Source organism: Pelobates fuscus, chromosome 1 (assembly GCF_036172605.1).
Source record: "Pelobates fuscus isolate aPelFus1 chromosome 1, aPelFus1.pri, whole genome shotgun sequence".
NCBI classification, from domain to species: domain Eukaryota; kingdom Metazoa; phylum Chordata; class Amphibia; order Anura; family Pelobatidae; genus Pelobates; species Pelobates fuscus.
In genome coordinates, this window is record NC_086317.1 from 311,503,191 (window position 1) to 311,526,697 (window position 23,507).

Below are 23,507 nucleotides of genomic sequence, written 5' to 3' on the forward strand. Positions count from 1 at the left end.
GTTTTTAAAAGTTTTAAAAACAGGTTTTTTTTTTTACGTTTTAAAAGTAAAAAACGGGGGATGGGGGGGTGGGGGGGTATAAGCTAGTAACAACATTATCCCACGCTAAGTTTCAAAATATGCCTCTTGAAACACCCTGGGGTGTCTGCTTTGAGAAATGGTATGCCTTTGTGGGGTAGTTAAGCAACCTGCTAAAAAAAAAACTGCAAAGTGTGACATGGACCCAGCCTGTGTCTCAAATATGCCCCTTCATATACCTGGAAAAAAATAAATTAATTTAAATATATATATATATATATATATATATGCGCAGAATTTTTTAATGCCCTGTAACTGTTATGATCATTATTTTACCTTGCTGTCGGGGCATTGAAGGAAAGTATGTTATATCTATGCATATCAAACATAAAGATTTATAAAAAAAAAAAAAAGACAGAAAAAAAGCTTATTACCACTACACTTGGTACAAGCTATGGATAAAATTATCCCATGCTAAGGTTCAAAATATGCCATTTGAAATACCCTGGGGTGTCTTCTTTAAGAAATGGTATGCCTTAGTTGGGTATTTGAAATAAGGAACCTGCTAACATACTCCAAAATAGGACATGAACTCTGCGCAAAAATTTGAAGTTTGAAAAAAAAACTGGAATGGCAGTGTCTCAAATGTGCCCCTTCAACGTCCACATGTACCTGGCAAAACTACATATGGGGTATTGTTGTACTCAGACGACATAGCTGAGCAACATATGAAGTATTATAGAGCTGTAGCATACATAGGCTTTGCAAAATATACAGTACAAACTCACTGTGTGTGTCAAAACAAATGCGTATTACCACTACAAACATACTCCAAAATGGGACATGGACCCATCAAAACAATCTATGAAAATTCACGTTAAAAAACTAAAATTGTCATGTCTCTTATACAGCACTGTAACTTCACAAAATAGTGTCTATGTAATACATTGGGCATATTGGTTTACTCAGAAGCATAACTGAGCATAATTTGGGTGATTTTATGACCGTGGCACATATCCTTATATTCTTACACTTATGTCCACCACTGTGATAATGTAAAATTATATCAGCTTATATTAGTCGGTAAAATAATTATAGCAGGGTCCTCGTCACTTCTTCTTCAGATTTCTCCAACTTGTTTCGTTTACCCATTGTACAACACTGAATGATATGTTTCTCACAACACTCACTGATTTGAAGTGGTCATGGTGTGTGGAGTATGTGCAGCGTTTCACTATAAAACGCTGCACATACATTGTTTAACCAATCTGCTGTCAGAGGTGTAACTCCACCTCTAGCAGCATAATTGCGGCGTCATTAGCCTTGGCTAAGTCAGCTGACTCTCTCAGCCAATGAATGGAGACGGAATCAACATCCGGTTTCAGCAGCATTGCAGAAGCTGGATGTAATCACAGCCAGGAGAAGTGGATCTTCTGTACCTGAAAGGACCTACGTAACAGGGCAAACCATTGCAAAATGCTCCATTGTCAGGAAATAGGGCTAGGGTACACCATGCATCATAACCACTACAGTGGGCTATATTAGTGATGATGCTTGGAGTAACTCTTTAACAAACCCATGCACTAGTGGTGAGCATTGCATGTGATTTCTTTCTTTAATGTTTAACCCCTTAAGGACACATGACATGTGTGACATGTCATGATTCCCTTTTATTTCAGAAGTTTGGTCCTTAAGGGGTTAAACTAATACGGAGAAGATGTATTGTAGATGATCACCAGATTTTAGTTTAGGAGACAGAGAAGAAATATGTCCATACACTTATATATAAAATACTAAAAAAGGTTAGGCATGCAGTACAACATTGTTATAAGCCATGGTTTTTCGCGTTCTGGGATTTGTCAAACTACAGTCAGCTAGTTCTGCACTCTATCTACTCAACAATGTCCCAACTTCTATACCTGTTTCAAATCTATACAAACTGTGACTCATAGGCAGGAAATAGAAATTAAAGATGGGGGGAGGAAAGCCAGAGGAATGTATTGCTGATGTGAAAGGGATATGTGATGGCTATATTTTGCTGTGCCACTTAACCTGAAACAAACACTACACCAAGACGAGGCTATCAAATAACCACGGCATTAATGACAGTGTATACAGTACAATAAAGACAGTTAAAACTTAGACAAACACGCACCCGGTTGACATACATTCCAGCTGTAGCTGTGTCAAGCATTCTTTTTCAAACATCTCTAAATCTGTGCCTGGCTAACCTTCTTACAGGAACCGAGTGATAGCATTCCACAGGCTGAATACAATGACAAACTCGTCTCAGGGTTATGTGACAATATACTTATGTCAGTGAACCATTCCACTAGTTTAAACAATGCTAAATATAGAATGCATGCACATTTTCATCACCCTGTGTGAAACCTTAACTGGCTAGAGGAGTGAAAAAACATTGCTTTGCAACATACAATACTTCATCTATTCTACCACTTCAAGTAGCAACAGATAATTCAGTTCACCAGTACAGAGGCATTGTCAATACCATGACCACTTCAGCTCGCTAGTGGCTATAGTGCTGTGAGTCTTTCTGTTAAATGGTTTAGGTATAAACTGCAATGCCCAGGCCATTTGCGGCTGCATGGATAACGCAGAGGGTACATCTGTCCAGCGACAACAGCCGAGAACGTTGTAGGAGGTCCAAAGTTAGACAGCTCCATAAGGACAATGCATTATCTGAGCAGTTGCAAATGGGCTGGGCTTTACGAGTGCCAAAGAGCTTAGGGTTTTGCCAAATTGCTCCAAAACAGTTTATAACTGAAAAATGAGGCAGCACACAATCACTCTATGCATCATAACCAGTGCAATGAGCTCTAATGGTTGTGGTACACAGAGTTCTCTTTTAATGTGTTAGGATTGTGAAAGATTAGTGCATACTACAAAAGGGAAGCAAGACTGAAGAGATGGAAGTTGCATGTAAACATATCAAAAAATCTATTTTTTTTAAAAACACATCCCAACAACATGTCATTCCATTTGTCCCAACACTCATTCACCCTTGCAATTTTTCATGAGTCTCCAATTCTGAGCAGAAGGACTGTTTATTTCATAATCTTTTGGTTCCTTCACAATGTATTTTGTCTTCAAATCAAACAATCTTAGAATCACTTTGTTATATCAATTGCTGCAGATTATTAAATATGATAATCTCAGATTGCCAAACTTAATCTGTCCATGTGACCATTTTGAGTATAACATTGCTCTACCTTTCATTCTCCTTGACTCCCACCTGTCCCAATTAAAGGGACACTCTAGCCACCCGTGCTGTATCAATGCATCCTTATTTCATTTTCATTTAAGTAATCTAACAACTATAGAAAAAAATAAAGCAGTAAATAATTAGTTAGTCCACTGCAGACACTCAGTTGAAGACAGGTGTTTGGCAATTCACAAAAAAAAACTACGAAAGTCTACTTGTGCAAGTTAATAGGTTTATTATGCTGATTATTCATTATAACACGCTACATTCCACTGCTGTATAGATTTATACAGAAAGTCATATATCCCCAGAATGTTAGCTCTTTCCTGTGCGTTCTTGTCTTGTTACAAATACTTCTCTGTTAGTCCACCTATTGTACAGTGCCACAGAATTTGTTAGCACTCTATAAATGATAATAATACTACATAATAAAGGATTTACTGGATATGCACAACACCAGGTACTGATGTAATAGAAGAGCTAAGATTGGCCAACAAATTTTTCATATCCTAGTCTCTACAAACTTTATTTCACAAGGAGAATATCCAAAATTAGACTCCGGGTTTTCCGCTTTTTGCATATTTATATAAAAAGGGGCACAATGACTAGATTCTTTTAACTCATTCCCGACATAAAGCCATGCTGTGCCGTCCTACAAAAGGAGGACTTGAACGCCATTAGGGTGTCATAGCACGCCCTAACAAAGGGTCCTTCCTCTCGCTGAAATAAATACTTACCCTCCACGGTGATCTCGATCAGGGGAACCTGCTAGACAACGCAGCCAGTCCTCCGGCAGCCAATCCAAGTCATTTGGCCGGGGTGGTCAGGCAGATCCGCCAATATATAATTAATAAAACAATATAATGATAAATATTATACACTTAGAATGAACTTATATATATATATAAAACATATTTAGAATGATATATATATTTATTTATTTTTTCATTTTAAAGGGACTCTCCAGGGAGGCAAGTTTACTTACCTGGTTCCAGCGCCGGGAGCCTCGTGAAGCCGCGCCCCCTATTTCGTCAAAATGACGAAATAGGCGGGCGCGAGCAGGGAGCAATCAGACGCTTCCATTTGGAAGCGTCATTGCTCCCTTGTGCGCATGCGCGGCTTCGCCACACATGCGCACATACTTCAGAGGGCGGCATTCATGCCGCCCTCTGAAGTCCTGAGCGCACTACCGCGCATGCGCACGGTGTGCGCGCCTGTGAGCTGAGCTGAGTGACAGCTCAGCTTGCGGTCTTTGCCCGCCCCCCTCCTCCGCTGACAGGCTGGAGAGAGAAGGCGCGCACACAGTGCCTTCTCTCTCCTGAACAAGTCAGACGTATTTTAATACGTCTGACGTGTCCAGGGCCTTTTTAGGGCCCTGCGTGATAGGAAGTCCCTCTAGTGGCCGTCTGAGTGACGGCCACTGGAGGTATTCCTATCAATCAATGTAAACACTGTATTTTCTCTGAAAATACAGTGTTTACATCAGATTGCCTGCAGGGAGCTATAGATCATACCTGAACAACTACATTAAGCTGTAGTTGTTCAGGTGACTATAGTGTCCCTTTAAGTGTATATTGATATGAATATAAATATAATTATGTATAAATAGTTAATAATATTAAATTACACTTAAAATGAAAGAATAAAATTATATATAATTTCAGTCTAAGTGTACTTATAGAAACATAGAATGTGATGGCAGATAAGAACCATTTGGCCCATCTAGTCTGCCCAATTTTCAGAATACTTTTTATTAGTCCCTGGCCTTATCTTATATCTAGGACAGCCTAATGCCCATCCCACACATGCTTACATTCCTTCACTGTGTTAACCTCTACCACTTTACCTGGAAGGATATTCCATGCACCCACTACCCTCTCAGTAATACTTCCTGATATTATTTTTAAACCTTTGCCCCTCTAATTTAAAGGAGCACTATAGGGTCAGTAACACATGTATTCCTGACCCTATATGGTTAAAACCACCATGTAGCCATGTCTCTGAAAATACAGTATTTACTGCAAAAAGCCTGAAGGTAATGATTCTACTCACCAGAACAAATTCAATAAGCTGTAGATGTTCTGGTGACTATAGTGTCCCTTTAAGACTATGTCCACTTGTTGTGGTAGTTTTTCTTCTTTTAAATATAGTCTCCTCCTTTACTGTGTTGATTCCCTTTATGTATTTAAATGTTTCTATCATATCCCCCCTGTCTCGTCTTTCCTCCAAGCTATACATGTTAAGATCCTTTAACCTTTCCTGGTAAGTTTTATCCTGCAATCCAGGAACCAGTTTAGTAGCCCTTCTCTGAACTCTCTCTCAAATACTTATATATACTATATTATTTATATATAATTTTATTATTGTATTAATTATATATTGGGAGACCTGCCTGACAAGCCAGGCATAAATTCCAGGGAATATATTTTACAAGGCTTGTATTTGACCTTGTAACTTCCTAAACCCCATAAACATGTACATAGGGGGTACTGTTGTACTCATGAGATATCGCTGAACACAAATGATTGTATTCGAGCAGTAAAACATATAATGACTGTGATATCAGTGTTTTATTGCAGTTAAAGCTAACAGTATTATGATATTCACAGTTAAAATGTCATGCAGGACTTGGAAAATAACATTTCTTAATTTCTCACAGTTTTGAGCCATTTTAAACTATGTTTTATAAATTAATATTTTATGTTAAACGAAAAGCCCTATTTTTCCTGAATAAAATGGTATTTAATAAATGTGGATGCACTCAATATAAAAGATATAAAATATGGTTGAACAGTCATATAGCTCAATTTCTAGGTTTTGTTTTGGTTCAGAGCTTGGACAATTGCCTCCGTCTTTAAGGGGTTAATCTCTTTTTTTTTCTTTTTTTTTTTTTAAATGTTATCTCCAAAATTCACATACAATGACCAGCTCCAGCTAGTTGTCCCTTTAACCCTTTGTGTGTGTAAAATTAATATAGACTTTTTATAGCAATTAACACATGAAAGGAGGATAGAGTTTTCAGTTTCCATGGTGTATTTAGTTTAATAAGAAAAACGTATATTACACCGCAGCATGGAATAGTATGTACTAAGAGGAAAACATCCAAATTAAGATATAAAATCTGTAATTCACAAATGAATCAGAGGAGTAAAATTTGCGTGTATTTTCAGTGACTTTTGGATTTTTGAATGTTTTGTGTTTATGTCCCAATTTTTAGTTCAATGTTTGCATGCAGTACAAAGGAATCCTATTATGTGGCTAAAAGTTCACATTTTTACAAGCTACAATGGTTTCCGACCATATGGCTACCTGTGAAGACATGCACGGGAATCTTCAATGCGTGCCTTCTTTTTATAGCGTCTAATCATCACTAAGCATACCTTTGTGGTCATTTCCAGCAGATTTTCTTTAGTAAAGGAAGTGCAGTTTTGCTTAGCACAGAGAAGGAAGCTGAGCTGCCTGTAACAGCCCACATTCTTATGTCACTAAGTTCTGGATAGCAGTGCTGGGAACATTACAGATGGAAGTCATTATAGCAGAGCGGAATTCCACATATAAGGAGTGGCTCTAAAACAATCACTCTGTTAGCTTACACTTTCCTTATGCTGAACTTTTGCTAGCATAATATAGATTATATTATACTATAGATAGAACATTCAAAAGGATTTAGAGGGTGCAATAGCTGTAAGGCTTGGTCAATAGTCAATTTTGTAAGAACTAATACTTTTCGCAGTTCAGTTACTGGGGAATCTTTGTGTAGCGGAGTTTGTAGTTTATTTGCTGCCGTATCCGTGAGGCAAACAATACATTGACAGTACGAAGAAGGGTCCAACGATTGTCCCAAAGAGAAACCTTCTGGATCCAGTAAAGGGACACTATAGTCACCTGAACAACTTTAGCTTAATGAAGCAGTTTTGGTGTATAGAACATGCCCCTGCAGCCTCACTGCTCAATCCTCTAAATTCCTTTGTTTATGAACCCTAGTCACACCTCCCTGCATGTGACTTGCACAGCCTTCCATAAACACTTCCTGTAAAGAGGCTTTCTTTATTGCAAGTTCTGTTTAATTAAGATTTTCTTATCCCCTGCTATGTTAATAGCTTGCCAGACCCTGCAAGAGCCTCCTGTATGTGATTAAAGTTCAATTTAGAGATTGAGATACAATTATTTAAGGTAAATTAGATCTGTTTGAAAGTGAAACCAGTTTTTTTTTTCATGCAGGCTCTGTCAATCATAGCCAGGGGAGGTGTGGCTAGGGCTGCATAAACAGAAACAAAGTGATTTAACGCCTAAATGACAGTGAATTGAGCAGTGAAATTGCAGGGGAATGATCTATACACTAAAACTGCTTTATTTAGCTAAAGTAATTTAGGTGACTATAGTGTTCCTTTAACTGCGCACTTTGAAACCACGGGGACTGAATGTCGACATAGACTTAATCAGTTGTTTTGTAAATAATTAGTCTATACTATGGGTCGTCAAACTGGTCCCTACCGCCCACTAGTGGGCATTTCAGGTGGGTGGTACTGATTTCAGCGGCTAAATTCTTTTTTTCTGAGGATTTCTCCTTTTGGGCGGGCGGGCGCGAGTGGCTATGCGGGCGCAAGATTTCAGAGTGACTGTCAGAAGGGAAGTGCTCCGTCCTGCCAGGCCACCTGCACCGGCATGGCATGCGGTAGTGGTAAGATCAGCCGCGGTGAGGAAGCTCTAACCTCTCTGCTCCCTCAATGTTTTCTGATGCCGCGGGAGCCGGAATCTCCTGGCATCAGTAGACAGCCTGCGAGGGAGCAGAGCAGAGAAGTTAGAGCTCCCTCGCCCCCTTGGATTTGAACTCTGCCGCCCGCTGAAGTAAAGCCCCACTGGACTCCAGGGACAGATCCACACCAGCTCTCCAGGTAGGGAGGCTGGGTGGACATTTAATATTAATAATTTGTATGTATGTAAGTGTATGTGTGTGTATGTGTGTATGTATGTGTGTGTGTGTGTGTGTGTGTCTGTAAGTGTATGTGAATGTGTGTGCGTCTGTAAGTATATGTGTGTATGTGTGTGTCTGTAAGTATATGTGTGTATGTGTGTCTGTAAGTATATGTGTGTGTGTGTGTCTGTAAGTGTGTGTGTGTGTGTGTCTGTAAATGTATGTGTGTCTGTCTGTAAGTGTATGTGTGTCTGTCTGTAAGTGTATGTGTGAGTGTCTGTAAGTGTATGTGTGAGTGTGTGTATGTTTGTCTGTGTGTATGTGTTTCTCTGTGAGTGTGTGTGTGCCTGTAAGTGTATGTGTGAGTGTTTGTCTGTGAGTGTGTGTGTCTGTAAGTGTATTTGTGTGTGTTTATCTGTAAGTGTGTGTGTGTGTGTGTTTGTTTGTCTGTGAACAGAGTACTTGTAGAATAGGAGAAAGAAGGAGTAGAGTACTTGTAAAAAAAGGAGAAAGAATGGGAATAAAAAGGAAAAGGAGAGAATTGTTGTTGGCTAATAATAGTAAGTGGGCTGCCTAGCTCAGCCTTCCTACAAGGCATTGCTATATAGAAGGTTAAAAAATAGAAAAAAAGGAAGAAAAAAAGGTGGGGAGGGGAATTGAGGAGGGAGATGAGGGGAGCTGATACACAGATGAGAAATCATATTATGAGCAAACAGAGAACTCGTCTGAATATCACCGAAAGAGGAGACCTTTGTTTGTTCCTTACGAAAAACGAACCAGATATCAAATATTTAGTCTCGCAGCATCAACCTCAAGGATCTCATTAATCACTAAGGGTAATTTCAATTTACTTTATTGTTTTCTCATTAAACTTTATAAAGTTAAAAACATTATAAAGATGCATAAAGTAGAAATAAAAAGATAAATAAATGTACGTACATTTATTTTATTTTTTTAAAACACCCTCCTTTCTAAAAAATATTCTGCACTTGCGCAAAAACTGGTGGGCGGTAAGGACATTTTTCCATCAAGAAAGATGCATTAGTGGGTGGTAGGTAGAAAAAGGTTGACTACCACTGGTCTATGCACTCGGTTTTATGACCTTTTTTTTTATTTCAATCTAGTTCTTTTTCTTTGGTCTTTTTGATGTAAATGCCTGTGTTGATGTATTTCTTGTGTTTCAATTTAATGGGAATTATGTTTCCTCTCACCATAAACTATTGGTCTAAAGAATATATATATGGATTTTAGTAGGCATAATGTCTTCTTAAAGGACCACTCTAGGCACCCAGACCACTTCAGCTTAATGAGGTGGTCTGGGTGCCAGGTCCTTCTAGGGTTAACCCATTTTTTCATAAACATAGCAGTTTCAGAGAAACTGCTATGTTTATGAATGGGTTAAGCCTTCCCCCTATGTCCTCTAGTGGCTGTCTCATTGACAGCCGCTAGAGGCGCTTGCGTGCTTCTCACTGTGATTTTCACAGTGAGAGCACGCCAGCGTCCATAGGAAAGCATTATGAATGCTTTCCTATGTGACCGGCTGAATGCGCGCGCAGCTCTTGCCGCGCGTGCGCATTCAGCCGACGGGGAGGAGAAGAGGAGGATCGGAGGAGGAGAGCAGGAGGAGATCTCTCCGCCCAGCGCTGGAAAAAGGTAAGTTTTTACCCCTTTCCCCTTTCCAGAGCCGGGCGGGAGGGGGTCCCTGAGGGTGGGGGCACCCTCAGGGCACTCTAGTGCCAGGAAAACGAGTATGCTTTCCTGGCACTAGAGTGGTCCTTTAAATATTATCAAATGAAAAAAGTAGACTAACTTTATGGATAGTTCTGAGGAAAAAATGGATATATGTGGCAATATTTTAAGTTTATTTATGTTTTATTATAGGAATTTAATTCATTGTAAGAATTTGCTAGCATAATAAGATCATTTAGCATTTGGGTATACTGTTTATATGACTTGTTTATAGAAATATGAATGATGTATTACAGAGATGTAAAGTTTATATATTGTAACACTAGTTTTTTTTTTTTTAATTTTTTATTTTTGCAGTGCATATGAGGGTAACATACGGGCATGTGGTACCCCAAAAGCAATCCACATTCAAGTTTCATAACAATGATAGCATAACATTGAGAGCATCGGGGAACATTAAAACAGTGCACTAATTTTATATTTAGGTACTAGCTGGAATCATGCTAGATCAGCGAAAGTGTCGAAAACTCCGAATATACGTTGCAGTTAAGCTATGCAAGAAACAAATGGAGTTTTCTGAGTATTAAATGCTTGGAAAATGCTAGGCAGATATGGGGAGGCAGAGACTGTCGGGGCCACTGTGATACCAAATGGAGGGAGAGTGGTGTGTGATGTGTGGGGGGGAGACCCTTAGTGAAAACAGGTTGGGTTCATGGCATATCAGACCTAACGTGGTATTTATGCTACAAATAGGCCGGTGTATATTAAGTCAGGCTAGGTCTGTACAATTTAACTTATCTCAGGGGGATGTTGCCTAGCGAGGAGACAGGATTATAGGCTGCGATAGAATCTAAGAAAATATAACTAGTCGGAAGGTGTGCTTCCCAGTACTCTAGCCAGAGTTAGCTTAAGAGTCTCAGTGCATCCCTCAGCCCACGCCAGCGGCTGGTATGGTGTTGGCCCCCAAAGTGGCCTTGTCTGAGTCGCCCAGAGGTAATGTCCACAGGTTGGTGTTGTTTCTCCCAATCAGGGTCTGTGTGCAATGGCCGCTGGATACAGGCGGGTATGTTGAGTTTTGGCGGGTTCGCCATTCCGTACGGGTGTTTCCTCTGCGTCCCAGATTCCTGCCCCTCCGGCTTAGTGAGAGCCCTCGCCTTGTGTCCATGGAGCCTCCCAATCTTGGTGGTTGGCTCGGGGGCCCGCGGGTTCTCCCTGTCCCGGGTGTCCCCACGGGTGTATGGACGGCTTGGAGTGAACTCCTGGTGGGCTCCCAGCCCAGAAAGGTGTCGGGCAGTCAGGACTGCAGTTTCAAACGCTCTCTCGGTGGGCGCTGCTGGCTTGGTTCTCGTCCTGGTTTCACAGGCTTCCCTCCGCTCTGGTGGTGGTAGGCCCAAGCTGCTCCGCTTCAGTTGCGGTATGGCGGCCATTTTGGTAGCACTGTGCTGGTTGCTCATGTGTCGCTCGCTTGTCTGTGATGAGGTAAGCAGTTGCAGTCTGGCCTCCAGCTTGCGCCAGAAATCATCGAAGATTGCATCCAATCTCTGTAGGGTCCCATGCTGTGGGTCTGTAGGCTTAGGGGGACGCGTGGCATCCGCCATGCTTGTAGCCGTGTCGTGTTGTGTGCTTTTCAGTGCAGTCCCCCACTGCACCCTCTCTGGTCTCAGTTTGCCTTCCTGATGTGGACCGCGATCACCCCCGACGGTCCAGGGGGGGGAGTAACGGGGCTCCTGTTTGTTAAGCACCGTAATCTTGTGGCGCCGGACCGGGAGATCGGCCGCCTCTCCCGCTCTACGAGCGCCAGGCCTCATGTCAGAAGTCAGTCGGCCAGCCGGCCTCAGATTAGTTGCAAACCTCAGTGTCCGGTTAGTTCCCCTTTGTGGGTCAGGTACACCTATTTGGGTTGCCAGGTTTGAGTTATTTAGAGCCAGAAACTACAGAAATCGCCCTATTGTCTGAGGAGCTCTGCAGTAGCACGTCTGCCTTCCATGCTGGTCAGGCCCCGCCCGTAACACTAGTTATATAGTCTTTTAGAGACTATATATTTTATCTGTTCCATTTGATAAAACATCATCAAATGCTGATCATATGGAAGAATTAGAGTCAATGCTTCTCTATGGGAAACATTAGATTGGACAAGCGCGGCGCTCACTGAGTTTGTGCATCTTGTCCCCGGTACTTTCCTATGAGAAGCATCGGATTATACAAGAAGCCATATAATTAACTTTGTGGGAGTCTCTGCGCTGGAAAAAAAGTAACTAAAATCTTTTTTTCCTTTTTATTTTATTACATTATGAGGGCTCTCAAACCCAAATAGGGAGGAGAGCACAATAACGTTAGGAATACATGTATATGTTCTAAAGAAATATTGTTTCTTTAACAGTCCAATTTACAGTTTTATGGAAGGAGCTGTGTGCAGCATTCTCCCAAGCTGCCAAAACGTATACACATAGTTGGAGCTCTTATTTTATCCCAATGCCAGGGCCTTTCCAAACATGCACATGCCGTACGCAATATTTTAAAAGAATATACTATTCATTCATCAGAGGGAGAAGAGCAGTCCAATGGTTGATCTATAGAGGGGCAGTGAGCCTTCTAGCAATGTAACCTATGCGTATTGTCCCTATAGAAGGAATAGATATTTTTTGTTGCTGTTGCTGAAAACACTATTTTGAGCCGTTTTCCCAGCAAGATACTGCACAATACCCCTGGATTGCTCTACACTGTAAGAATACCTGACATAGCAAATTCTTTTTTCCTGTTGCTGTAAAATCCTGTGTCATCATTTCATCACCACCTTTTCCCTTAGATTTCCTCCAATTGCCAGATGGATCAAGCAATCTGATGCCAATGTTCCTCCACCATCTAGACATATTGCTCTCTGACTTATATGGCTGCTCAGCAAGGAATAGGCATGGTAAACACAGCTATATGTTATATAAATTAACTGGGAGTTTATTATTTCGACATACAAAGCAGTTATTGTTTTCAAAAGGAGTTTGTACTTTATATACTAGAGACAAGAAGATCAAAGGTGGACAAATATGCCTCAAAATATTAACCTGGGGTAGTTTTCCTCATCAGAGTTATTCACTAAAGTGAGAATTCAAAGTGAATTTCAAACTAATTTTGCAGTTTGGCTATTTTGACCTTATATTGGAATAAAACTCACAAAACGGCACTAGAACGGAGGGAAAATTAACAGATTTTTATATTTCACATTGAATACACACCATGTATTTTTATAATATATAGTGTAATCAATGTATATGGGAGAAATTTCAAGTTTTTTTGTTTTGTTTTTTTCATAACAGGTTCACTTTAAAGAGAAAGCATTACAAAAAAAAGAACTCAAAGGAGCTGGGGAGGAAAAGCCTAAGTCACGAAAGGAATGCACGTTGGTTTGTTTTGATTTGCAGCAATAGTTCTGGAAACTATGATTTACTTTGAGAGCACTGTTTACATACACTAATCACATGGCGGGGAAAAAACAAAAAAGCATGCAGCATACAGCTTGCACTGAAAAATTTCAGCGAGACTAGCAGTAAAATGTATTTCTCATTCTCATCATTAAAACAGTCCTTTATTTACCTGCCTGGGGCCTTTTAAAGTCCACATTTTAAATAACCAACTCAAACTCCACTTCACAACGAAAGCGGCTAGAAATGAAACTAATACATATATTTCATACTTTCTGTGTCTCAAGACTGAGACATTCTAAACACAAACAGAGCTAAAAGCAGAAAAATGTTCCTCGTTTTTTTGTTTTTTTTTACTGTTTTCATTCCATTTTTATTTGTATTCTTATTTAGTTTTATTTTCACTTGCATTTACATATATTATACATTTTCTTTACTATAAATTGCATTTATAGGTCATTATAAATATTACTACATGGACCAAACATTTTTTCGCAACTTGCCCATTATTATTTTATTATTTATATAGCGCCATCAGATTCTGTAGCGCTGTACAATGGGTGGACTAACAGACATGTGATTCATGTAATTGTAATCAGATAACTGGACGTACAGGAACAGAGAGGTGGAGGGCCCTGCTCAATGAGCGTACATCCCATAAATACATACATGTGCAGTGTTATTGTAAGGCTCATTGCTGATCCCTCTTTTTTGTTTTTTAGAATGTTATCGTTTTTATGCTCCCCTGAACCACCATTAAGGTAGAACACATATGGAAAGCAGGTACCATTGATTGGAACGCATACGCAAACACATGGAATGCACACTTAACTTTGGGAGGAGGAATGTAATGATGAACAGCACTCCCATTGAAACAAAAGCTGCGAAGATTGCAGCAGATGAAGATCAGCTAAATAAACCAGCTACCAATCCAAAGGAAGGAGGTGCATAGACCCCCAGGTGGACCAACTGGTTGAAGAAAATGGAGATTTAAAGGGGGACTTAGCAGAGTGGGTTATGGCTCTCTTTGCACTTAACTATTTTATTATTTGGTCCCTGAGGGGAAGAAAAGTGTTGGACATTATTTTGAATATCTGTTTTAAACTAAAAAGGCCTTTTTACATTTACCACCTGATTTCCTTGCCTCTTGTGGGGCATATCAAGTTTACTACTGTTGTTGTTTTTTATTTTTGTATTTAAAGGGACACTATAGTCAACCAGACCACTTCAGCTCAATGAAGTGGTCTGGGTGCCAGGTCCCTCAGGTTTTAACCCTTCAGATGCAAACATAGCAGTTTCAGAGAAACTGCTATGTTTACATTTGGGGTTAATGCAGCCTCTAGTGGCTGTCTTCTGGCATTTGGCTACGCTGACCTCAGACGAGGGAGCCTGACGCTGGAGTAAGGTAAGCTGCTGAAGGGGTTAACGTCACGGGAGGGGGACCCTGAGGGTGGGGGCACTATAGTGTCAGGAAAACCGCTTATTTTTCCTGACACTATAGTGATCCTTTAACAAAAATCTGTAATTATACAGGCTGAAGGAAATCATTCTGCATTCAGTGTCTCTTTGCACCAGAACAACTAAATTATACTGCAGTGGTTCTGGTGCTTATGGTGTCCCTTTAAATGTAATGAATACAAGACTAAGATACACTGATCAGTCACAACATTAAAACCACCTGCCTAATATCGTAAAGGTCCCCCTAGTGCTCCCAAAACAGCTCTGATGGTTCGAGGCATGGACTTCACAAGATCTCTGAGTGTGTCCTGCACCAATACATTAGTAGCAGAGCCTTTAAGTTGTGTAAAATGTGAGGTGGGGCCTCCATGTGTCAGATTTGTTGTTCCAGAATATCCCACAGATGCTGAGATCAAATTGAGATTTTGGGAATTTAGATGCTAAAGCAAAACCTTGAACTCTTAGTCCTGTTCCTCAAACCATTCTATCACAATTTGTGCAGAGTGGCAGGGTGCATTATCCTGATGAACTGTCACCAGGGAACACCATTGCCATTAAGGGCTGTACGTGGTCTGCAGCAAACTCTAGGTAGGTAATACATGTCAGAGTAGCATCCACATGAATGCCAGGACCCAAGGTTTCCCAGCAGAACATTTCCCAGAGCATAACACTGCCTCCACCCACCTGCCTTCTTCCCATAGAGCATCATGCTGCCATGCCATCTCTTACCCAGCGATCCACTCGACCTTAAAGAAAATGTGAATCATCAGAACAGGCAACCTTCTTCCATTGCTCCATGGTCCAGTTCTGATGCTCACATCCCCATTAAAGGAGTTTACAGCAGTGGACAGGGGTCATTATGGGCACTTTGACCAGTGTGCAGCTACGCAGTCACATACACAGCAAACTAAGATGCACTGTGTCTTCTGATGCCTTTCTTTCAAGGCCAGCGTTAAGTTTATTTATTTATTTTTATTTATTTTTTTAGCAATTTGGGCTGTTGTCTTTTGTGTGATGGGACCAGACGGGCTAGCCTTCACTCCCCATGTGCATCAATGAGCCTTGGGCACCCATGACCCTGGTGCCGGTTCACAGGTTGTACTTCCATGCACCACTTTTGGTAGGTACCAACCACTGCATGCTAGGAACACCCCACAGGACTTGCAGTTTTTCTAACCATCACTATTTGGCCCGTATTAAAGTCACTCAGGTCTTTTAGCTTGCCCGTTTCTCCTGCTTCCAACACAGAAAAATTAATGAACTGACTGATCACTTGCTGTCTAATATATCAGACTCCTAGACAGGTGTCATTGTAACACTATAATAAATATTATTCACTTCACAGTTAGTGGTTTTAAATGTTGTGGCTGATCAGAGTTTGTGCGTCACTGTTTTAAATATAAATTCCATTGTGCTGATGGTATTCTTTGCACTGAAAACAACTGACAACAAACTTCCCACAATCTGTATGGAAATGTATGGAAATTAAGCTAAATGCCACTGATGTTACAAATTACAATGGCATTGTTTATTGCAGCAATAAATGGGGAAAGCATGCAAAGTTCCTTTGAACATGGTAGGATCTGATTGCGTAAACAAAGGACAACCAGACATTTAGTAAGTAAACACATGTGTTTATAATTAAGTAGATTTAATTTACATAAATATAATGGTACATACACCTTTTCCACCAATTATCCAATTTATGTTCGGTTGTACTCACTGCGTGGAGACACTAAACGTTGCTCATAGGATGGCATAGTTCCAAGGCATCTCTATGAGGAAATGCTAAATGGTGCAGCGTTTTGCAGCATATACACAAGACCCTCCCAATGCTTTCATTAAAATTGATGATATCAGCCCAATATTCGGGACCAGGTAGAGTCAAGTCACGGCCAGACCGGAGCAGTTTGGGAGAAAAGGTCAGTAAAATCACCTTTAATAAATAGTGTATTACTGACACCGTACTGTGTACTGACACTGTACTGTACTGTACTGACACTGTACTGTGGAAACACTCTCAAAGTCAGCTATGCTTTCATATCAGATAAGCTGGCATGAAATGTGAAATTCACTTTGAATTCTCACTTTAGCAAAAAAAAAAACCTGAGAAACATAGAAACATAGAATGTGACGGCAGATAAGAACCATTCGGCCCATCTAGTCTGCCCAGTTTTCTAAATACTTTCATTAGTCCCTGGCCTTATCTTATAGTTAGGATAGCCTTATTCCTATCCCACGCATGCTTAAACTCCTTTACTGTGTTAACCTCTACCACTTCAGCTGGAAGGTTATTCCATGCAGCCACTATCCTCTCAGTAAAGTAATACTTCCTGATATTATTTTTAAACCTTTGTCTCTCTAATTTAAGACTATATCCTCTTGTTGGGGTAGTTTTTCTTCTTTTAAATATAGTCTCCTCCTTTACAAAACTTTAACAGTCACAGAAGAAAAGAATAGTGCAAAATAAATACTATTAGAAATTATTATTTGGGAATTACAAAAAAACTCCATTGCTTTGAACATGCAACCATGAAACATAAATATGGATTATTGTGGCAAATAAAAATGTTTCATAACAATGTTTTTTTCCCAGTCGTATAGAAAGCCATTGGTGTTATGATCCCAAATTACTGTGAACTTTTCCTCTACAACCTTCAAAACTTGGCTTTCTTTATTCATTTATTTAAACAGCATGTTCAAACAAAATCATTCAGTAACATGATTTTGTTGGGAAAAAAAGGAAGGCCAAAGACATTTATTTCTATAATTGTAAATGAATACTACATACAAAACCAAAATTGTCAATTCTCGCAAAACATACAAAAAACTGAATATAAACAACTCAAATTGACTGTAAAAACAATTATACATGGTTTTGATTAAAGAAGGATTGGTACAGGGTTAGTTCAGCGTTTCATTTTTGAAGAAAGAAAACATTAAACTGAACAGTCACCATTCTACAACCTATTTTTTTTTTACTTGCCAGTTATGTAAGTGCTTTGCTATGTACAAATTGGGCTGCAACACACATAGAAAAACACAATGAATGGAAAAAAGGAAAGGCCCAAGGCTAGGGAGCACAGAGTGGACACTGTCTGCAAAGTACATGCTGGGTGTGACTGTCTTTTATATGGCTTGAGTCTCACTGGTTGAGGCATTAAAAGCTCATTGCAGACAATGCATTATTCTGTATCAGGAAATAAGAAACATTTCTGTAACAGATACATGGGCCTCAGAATACAGTGTCGGAATGCACTGTGAGCAACTAATGTTAATGCTACTTCATATATTCCATTGGAGCTCTAACCCTGAATGTCACATTATAGCCTCTCCTAGAAGTTACTATCATACTACTCAAGTGTATTACTAAGAGTGACTATGTCACTGTCCATTATACTATATATCTTTTTTATTGTATCCTCTCTGGTATTATTTTACCAAACAAATTGTGTATATCCTTTTAAATAAGCGATTCCTAAGCATCACAATTCCATTGAAAGACACTCTAATGTAGGCTATCACAACTGCTGCTAATCATTCAATACTGGATGTCACATTGTAACTTCTGCTATGTGACAGGAATATCGCTCTCCTAAAACCGTGCCACTTCCTCCCCTACAGCACAGTTTATACATTGCATGGAGACATTCCACTCCTTTTATTGTGCCATTTACTCACTGTCAGGCACAGCCCTCTCCTAACACTGTGCCACTTATGGTTACCCCCAACTTCACAGAGTGTATAGCTCATGGGCACTTTCCTCTTCGAATGCTGTTCCACGTACTGGACATAGCCTTCTCCTAAAACTGTGCCAATTAACCCCTACTTCACAGTGTGTATGTCTCCTGGGCAACTCTCTCTCCTGCCGCTGTGCCACTTCCTCCCTACTACACAGTGTGTACAGCTCCTGGGCACATCCTTCTCCTGCCACTATGCCAATCCCTACACAAGCACAGTGTGTGTTGTTCCAACCCAGCAGGACAGGAAACATTTGAATACAGGCCTGTCCTGCACGTTACATTCATAAGTAAAATGTTATAGATTGTCAACCTAGTCCTGAATGTCTCACCACCACCCCCTGCTCCCCCACCTCCCCCCGCATTAATTAGCACTCCAGTCTCGGCACTATATGACCCACATGGTGAGCCAGTCCTGCCACGCGTGGAGTCCTACTCAGAGTGCTCGGGATTCACTTCCCTCTTCGAGTAATTCCTGACATTCTGTTTCCCTTTGTGCTGTAAAGCATTCCATCCTGTGCCCTGGGTGTGACAGTGTCCCGCCTCTCTGTACACTTATTGTGCCCCAGCATGCCAGCCTGCCCCCTGAGTGTCCACTCAAGGCCAGTCTCACACTTCATTAGTTTGTCACTAACTTTCAACACTTTGCTCCCCTGTTTGTCTCAATCTAACACACTCGGCACACTGTCAGCACACACGGTACATTCACACTCAGAACTGCACACACATTGTATACTCACACTTAGTACAGTACACACAGTGTATACTCATACTCAGGATGACCCACAGTATATACTCACACTTAGTATAGTACTCACAGTGTATACTCATACTCAGGATGACACACAGTGTCCACTCACACCCAGGATGGCACACACAGTGAACACACTAACACAAACGGTTACTCACCAAATGCCGGGAGAGCTCAGAAGAAGCGTCCATAACTAGTAGAGCCAGTCATAGAACCCAGCCACCCAATCCCGCCCTGAACACTGCCCGGCAGCCGGAGTCCGCCCCCAGCACAGCCAGACACACAGCCCCGCCTCACCACATAGCAATACGGCCAGGGGACTCCTCCTGGAGCAGGGGGAGCAGCTGGATAAATCTTCATAAATACACGTGGAATTCGCAGGACACAGCTGCTTACCTACAAATAACACCACAACTGCCTAACGACAAATAATGTCATAGAATAAAGAGAAGGAGAGCAAGTCTCTGTCTAACCATATCCCTATTTAAAGCAGACCAGATAAATACTGTAAAATGACACACACTATCCCAATTTAAGGATGTAAGTAATATTATACAGGAAAGTTAAAGTAATGACCTAGAAAATTACTGAAATTATAAGATACCTGCACAGCTAGCTCTGTTATAGGGACAATATAGGCACCCAAAACACTTCATCTCACTGAAGTTGTGTGGGTGCAATCTCCCTCCATGTCCCCTTTAATTCTGCGATGTAAATCATTGCAGTGTTTGAGAAACTGCTATGTTTACATTCTAGTACTAAGACTACCCTACGGCTGTCTACCAGACAGCCACTAGAGGCGCTTTCTTGGCGTTGCACAGTGTTTGACTCTGCATGAGGATGTCCAGTGTCAGAGAAAACCCCTGATTATGTGCGCTATAATAAGATGCATTCACAAGAAAGTAGCGTAATAAGGCTGTTGTCCACTTCTCTGGGCGTTCATCACTAAGATACAAGACTTTGGGTGGTCAGTTGAAAAAAGCAGCTTTTATTTGGTACAGCATAAAAATGATTTAAAATAAATTAGTATATGGTCGGTCCTACGCGTTGTCCTTAAAATTAGGACTTCCTCAGGGACCATACAGTAAAAACAAATCACAGAATGATTAAATGCCACACAAAAAAGCAGCCTAACAACCCCCACCCTCAAGTCTCCTTAAATAGGGCTAATCACTGAGTTCATTGATGGTCCAGTGGGCGTCTTCTTTCTTCCTATTGGACTTCTCCTTGCCTGGATCATCTGTTCCGTGGGTATAATCTTCCTTCGTTTAACACGGCTGTTGGTCTTATGGCCATAAGTGTAACCGGAAGTAAGATAGGTTTACCTCGAAGTGTAAAATATTTTATTTTGTGCTCAGATAAATTTATTTTAGAACACAACTATTTTTTCTTTAATGGAAATTTTTATTTACAGTTCATGGGCACTAACATGGGCACCAAGTTTGCCCCCAGTTATGCCAACACCTATATGAGGTGATGGGAAGACTTATTTGTTTGGTCTTGTCATGACTGGAGGGAAAAACTGGTGCTCTGGCGGAGGTATATAGATGACGTTATTATTATTTGGAAAGGGTCTTTTTCTATTTTTCAGCGTTTTGTTAATTATCTTAATCAGAAATATATAACTTGACGTTCACACCAGTGTGGAACCAAAATGAAATTAACTTTCTTGACCTAACTCGGAAATGTTCACCATCGACCGTGGCTAAGTGGAATTACGAAGGGGCAATTTGCACGTGTAAGATTCAATTGCTCACATCTTTACGATTTTCAGTCACAACTATCTCATATTAAAAACAAATTATTGAAGAAGGGATACAAAAATAATACTTTAGAGAGAGAAATCAGATTCACCACACAAACAGACAGGAATATTTTTTGATCGATAAGCCCAGGGGTCAAGTCCTGGGGAAAAAAGTGTGGGAACTCACCGATTAATACCCCCCCCCCCCACTAAAAAAAATAATAATTTTACACTCCTGTGCATATAGCGCAGTGCAGGGTGTGTGTAATGAATGTAGTGTGTTTGTAGTGAGTGTAGTGTGTATAATAAATGTACTGTGTTTGTAGTGAGTGCAGAGTGTGTATAATGAATGTAGTGTTTGTAGTAAGTGCAAATTGTGTATAATGAATGCAGTGTGTGTAGTGAGTGCAGTGTGTATAATGAATGTAGTGTGTTTGTAGTGAGTGCAGAGTGTGTATAATGAATGTAGTGTGTTTGTAGTGAATGTAGTGTGTTTGTAGTGAGCACAGAGTGTGCATAATGAATGTAGTGTGTTTGTAGTGTGTACAGAGTGTGTATAATTAATGTAGTGTGTGTAGTGAGTGCAGTGTGTATACTGAATGTAGTGTGTTTGTAATGAGTGCAGAGTGTGTATAGTGAATGTAGTGTGTGTGTAATGAGTGCCGAGTGTGTATAATGAATGCAGTGTGTGTACTATGTTTGTAGTGAGTGCAGAGTGTGTATAATGAATGTAGAGTGTGTATTGTGAATATAGTGAGTGCAGTGTGTATATTGAATGTAGTGTGTTTGTAGTGAGTGCAGAGTGTATAATGAATGTACTGTGTTTGTAGTGAGTGCAGAGTGTGTATAATGAATGCAGTGTGTAAAGTGAATGTAGTGTGTTTGCAGTGAGTGCAGAGTGTGTATAGTGAATGTAGTGTGTTTGTAGTAAGTGCAGAGTGTGTATAATAAATGAAGTGTGTGTAGTGAATGTAGTGTGTTCGTAGTGAGTGCAGAGTGTGTATAATAAATGCAGTGTGTATAGTGAATGTAGTGTGTGTAGTGAGTGCAGAGTGTGTATAATGAATGCAGAGTGTGTAGTAAATGTAGTGTGTTTGTAGTGAGTGCAGAGTGTGTATAATGAATGCAGAGTGTGTATAGTGAATGTAGTGTGTGTAGTGAGTGCAGAGTGTGTACAATGAATGCAGTGTGTGTAGTGAGTGTATTGTGTATAATGAATGTACTGTGTTTGTAGTGAGTGCAGAGTGTGTATAATGAATGCAGTGTGTGTAGTGAGTGCAGTGTGTAAAATGAATGTAGTGTGTTTGCAGTGAGTGCAGAGTGTGTATAGTGAATGTAGTGTGTTTGTAGTGAGTGCAGAGTGTGTATAATAAATTAAGTGTGTGTAGTGAATGTAGTGTGTTCGTAGTGAGTGCAGAGTGTGTATAATGAATGCAGGGTGTATAGTGAATGTAGTGTGTGTAGTGAGTGCAGAGTGTGTATAATGAATGTAGTGTTTGTAGTGAGTGCAGAGTGTGTATAATGAATGCAGTGTGTGTAATGAATGTAGTGTGTTTGTGGTGAGTGCAGAGTGTGTATAATGAATGCAGAGTGTGTATAGTGACTGTAGTGTGTGTAGTGAGTGCAGAGTGTGTATAGTGAATGTAGTATGTGTAGTGAGTGCAGAGTGTGTATAGTGAATGTAGTGTTTGTAGTGAGTGCAGAGTGTTTATAATGAATGCAGTGTGTGCAGTGAATGTAGTGTGTTTGTAGTGAGTGCAGAGTGTGTATAATGAATGCAGTGTGTGTAGTGAATGTAGTGTGTTTGTGGTGAGTGCAGAGTATGTATAATAAATGCAGAGTGTGTATAGTGAATGCAGTGTGTGTATGAATGCAGTGTGTGTATGAATGCAGTGTGTGTATAGTAAATGTAGTGTGTTTGTAGTGAGTGCAGAGTGTGTATAATGAATGCAGAGTGTGTAGTGAATGTAGTGTGTTTGTAGTGAGTGCAGAGTGTGTATAATGATTGTAGTGTGCATAGTGAATGTAGTGTGTGTAGTGAGTGCAGAGTGTGTATAGTGAATGTAGTGTATTTGTAATCAGTGCAGAGTGTGTATAATGCATGTAGTGTGTTTGTAGTGAGTGCCGATTGTGTATAATGAATGCAGTGTGTGTGTGCTGGGTGATGTGTGTGTGTGTGCTGGATGATGTGTGTGTGTGTTGGATGAAGTGTGTGCTGGATGATGTGTGTGTGTGAGCTGGATGAAGTGTGTGCTTGTGTGTGTGTGTGTGCTGGATGAAGTGTGTGTGTGTGTGCTGGATGATGTGTGTGTGTGTGTGCTGGATGATGTGTGTGTGTGTGTGTATAGTGAATGTAGTATGTTTGTAATGAGTGCAGAGTGTGTATAGTGAATGTAGTGTGTTTGTGGTGAGTGCAGATTGTGTATAATGAATGCAGTGTGTGTGTGTGTGTGTGCGCTGGGTGATGTGTGTGTGTGTGTGCTGGATGATGTGTGTGTATAGTGAATGTAGTATGTTTGTAATGAGTGCAGAGTGTGTATAGTGAATGTAGTG

At 40.4% G+C, this 23,507-nt stretch overlaps 1 protein-coding gene across 2 annotated transcripts in view; it reads right to left on the minus strand.

The window, feature by feature from the left end:
• Positions 1-19,461, minus strand: part of SEPTIN10 (septin 10) — a 61,176-nt gene extending 41,715 nt beyond the window's left edge. The window contains exon 1 of one of the 2 annotated variants that reach the window (XM_063458699.1): positions 19,369-19,461. In XM_063458699.1, coding sequence (XP_063314769.1) covers positions 19,369-19,401 — 33 coding nt within the window. In that variant the 5' untranslated portion in view covers positions 19,402-19,461. Of the gene's footprint in view, positions 1-6,550; positions 6,647-19,368 lie in introns of those variants that run through there. The other variant, XM_063458708.1, reaches the window with a different exon arrangement.
• Between the last annotated feature and the right edge of the window lie 4,046 nt (positions 19,462-23,507).